The sequence below is a fragment of the Poecilia latipinna genome, unplaced genomic scaffold (assembly GCF_001443285.1).
Source record: "Poecilia latipinna isolate Pla-1442-1.1 unplaced genomic scaffold, P_latipinna-1.0 Scaffold753, whole genome shotgun sequence".
Classification (NCBI taxonomy): domain Eukaryota; kingdom Metazoa; phylum Chordata; class Actinopteri; order Cyprinodontiformes; family Poeciliidae; genus Poecilia; species Poecilia latipinna.
In genome coordinates this window covers 120960-124277 of record NW_015113369.1, presented here as the reverse complement: position 1 = coordinate 124277, position 3318 = coordinate 120960, and the positions used below count along the sequence as shown (strand labels likewise).

The following is a 3318-nucleotide window of genomic DNA, read 5'->3' as shown; positions in this document are numbered from 1 at the left end:
TTTTTACCCCTGGTTCTGGTTTATTTATTCTATTGTTTGTGTTTTGGATTTGTTTCTAGTGTTTAGTTTTGCTTACAACTCAGATTCGGTTCAAGTTTCTTTTTCATTCTCTTTGCTTCCTTCTCCAGCTGCATTTACTCACCTTTGATTAGCTTTTCAGGTCCTTCGGTCATTTCCACCTTACCTCTGTATATTTAAGCTCCCTGGTTCTCATTGTGCTCCACTAGATTCTGTTATCTCCGTTTTATCCTGTTCACCTTGCTGTTTCGCTGTCTTCTAAGTTTTTCCGTATGTTCATTAAATTATGAATTCCACGACTTTCTCATCCTTGAGTTGGATAATATTTTGTTACATTTATTCAGTTACATTTACTTGAGTTTCATTTTGGGTAAAACTACTTTAAGGAGTATTTTTACACTGTACTTCTTAGTTTTACTTGAGTAATTCTAATATGAAGTATCATTCCTCTTAGTTGAGTAAAATTTCTGTGAATAACTTCAGTGAATGGAGAACAGGCTTGTTTTAATAAAATAAATTCTCCAGGCACACACCTGCAGTTTTTATTAAAGTTTCATAAGTTTCATATTGAAAGAAAATGATTTGGAAACATATCTTTTTGTTTGATTATTTTGTATTAATTATTTTCACTTTGGTCTTCAAATATCAATATTTAAACATAACTTTATATTTATAAATATTTAAATTATGGTTTTGCTCAGTTACTCAATCCTTAAATTGCCTTTTTACCAAATACTTTTTTACTCTTATGTGAGAAATTTCTTGGACAGCAACTTTTTACTTTTACTTAAGTAAAAATAAGTTGAAGTAGCTGCGACTCTAACTTCAATAAAGTTTTTGTGTTCTGTATTTTGCTGACTATCACATAAAATCCATACAAACACAGCGGTGTGACGAAACGTGAAAACACTCAAAGGATGTAAGAAGTTGTATTGAACATCTTTGACAGCAATATAGATTCATTAAATCTCTCTGAACTGAAGCCGTTTCTGCCTTCAGATATTACATCGGTGAGGTTTGACCCGGACACTGCCCACCCTAATCTATGCCTGTCTGAGTCCTGCACCTCCGTTTGGTTCGACGAAGAGAAAGACACTTCTGAGGTCCAGCCCAACCCTCGTCGCTTCCACTATTACTACTGTCTGCTGGGCCAGCAGGGCTTCAGCACCGGCCGACACTACTGGGAGGTGGAGGTGGGCTACAAGACGGCGTGGAGGGTGGGCGTGGCGCGGGAGGATGTCCCCAGAGGAGAGGTGACGGCGACGGGAACCTCAATCGGCCTCTGGACTTTGGCCTTCAAGGGCGGGTCTGTCCAGGCCTGCACGGATCCGAAACCCACCAAGATCACCGTGTCCGTCCAGCTGGTCCGCATCGGCGTGTTCCTGGACTGCGAGGGCGAGGAGGTGACTTTCTACAACGCTGTTACCATGGCGCCCATTTACACCTTCTCCATGGGAACCGTCATGGTTCCCCTGTTCCCCTTCTTCAACCCGTGTGACACAGACGACGGAAAGAACACGGCGCCAATCACAATCTTTAACCCCTCACTTTAGGACCTCAGCAGCTGGATTGATGGACAAACTGGATCCTGGAGGAATCATTAAAATGTAATTTATTTCTCAGTTTGCTTGATGCCAAACAGGTTCTGATTTATTGTCTCGTTTTCATTGCTGGCAGCCTAAATTTATTTAAAGGGGCAGTACTATGAATTCTCCAGCCACGTAGTGTCATTTTACAAATGTACCTTCAGTTGTTATCAAAATGCTGTATAGATCAAATATGACCTAAAAGAAATTTGACTTTAAAATTTAACGCCTTGAAATTGGGTCTCTGTCTCTTTAAGAAACTCTGACACTCTGACTTCAGGAAATCACGTTTTTACCAGTTTTTACACTGATAAGTAGCTCATGTGATGAGCTCATTAGACTTCTATCAGGTGCTTGCTAATTGCTGCTGGCTAGTCTGGAGGAGCTTCATCTCAAAGGCGGAGCTAGGTCCACCCAGGCGCTTTGCTCAGCTGAATATTTACCACAGGAGATTAAATGATTTCTCAAACAGGCATGAAAGAATCAAAGCAACACTCCAGATGTGTTTTTAATGAGGGAATAAAATTAAAGCATGACATGAAGGTCAAATAAGTCAATTTTACACAACACTGCCCCTTTAAAACAGGAACAAAAAGAAATGTAAGCTATTACTAATAATTATTGTAAACAGAAAAATTTAACTTCCAGACTGATTGTTTTCTATAATGCAGAATGAGCAGCCAAGACACCCAATGTATGCATTTATTAAAATGATTTTAAGACTGGTCTTTAATTAACATGTGAAGTGGACTCTTTAGAAAATAGAAGCAAACAGCAGCAGGTGCAAAGAGCTTCATGACGCAACCTTTGGCCTGCATATAAATATCTCCACTATGTTGCTGTAACTCCTCCCTGCAAGGTTATGGGAGCTCAGAAAATGGCGCAGGGAATGAGAGAGGTGAAGGAATGGCGCTTGATATCCAAAATGTAATTATAGTTGACACTAAATGATTTATTAAACTGAGAATAGAAAGGCGAAGCTCCGGGACCAAGAGCCCCCTGCTGCTGCGTGACAGATGAAGACAAGAAGACAGAAGATGGCATAACCTTTTTGTTTATTCTTAGTATTCATTTAGGCATGAAATAAAGAACAAAAAAATGGTGACCATTTGTCGATACAAAACATCCGTGTGAAGAATTGTGCAAAATGGAAGAACAGAGAGGCCACACCACAAACAGTCCATCACAGCAGCAGTGATCAGAGAGGACAGACACGACTGGCTTAGTGTAAGGAGAAGCTGTGGTGGCAACACAGGCGGTTTCTCCTTTTGGGTTTTCAGAATGTTTCTGGAACCGGTACGATGTGATAACTCTGATCTAGTGAGACGAAGCCTTCGTTGGGTGCAAGAAAAGTAAAAAACAAAGGCTGGTCACGTCTTAGCACAACAGCCCTGTAATTTAGAGACACCCCTGGAGTAAAAAGCCTTAAATAGTTTTTTACTGCTGCAGCATAATCTTCTACTAACAGCTATTTATAGACGTACATCTAGGCAGCATGGAGGTGAATCAGAAGGTCCTTCCTGGTCGGTGATCTTTCTGCATCGGGTTTGCATGTTCTTCTTTAGCACACTTTGGTTCTCTCTGGACATCGTGAATGTTGGTTTGACTCTGAAATGGTTTTAGGTGTGGGAGAGTGTGTGTCATTTTGGCGCCCTGCGATGAACTCGTGACGTGTCCTGAGCGAACCAGGCCCACAACGGGCAGGATAGAAAGA

General features: G+C 40.8%; 1 protein-coding gene across 2 annotated transcripts in view; it reads left to right on the top strand.

Annotated features, from left to right (window-relative positions):
• The window catches only part of LOC106955630 (zinc-binding protein A33), a 10144-nt gene extending 7110 nt beyond the window's left edge, over positions 1-3034 (top strand). For both annotated transcript variants that reach the window (XM_015045914.1, XM_015045913.1), the window contains one exon: positions 1018-3034. In XM_015045914.1, coding sequence (XP_014901400.1) covers positions 1018-1571 — 554 coding nt within the window. In that variant the 3' untranslated portion in view covers positions 1572-3034. The remainder of the gene's footprint in view (positions 1-1017) is intronic.
• Positions 3035-3318: the final 284 nt, after the last annotated feature.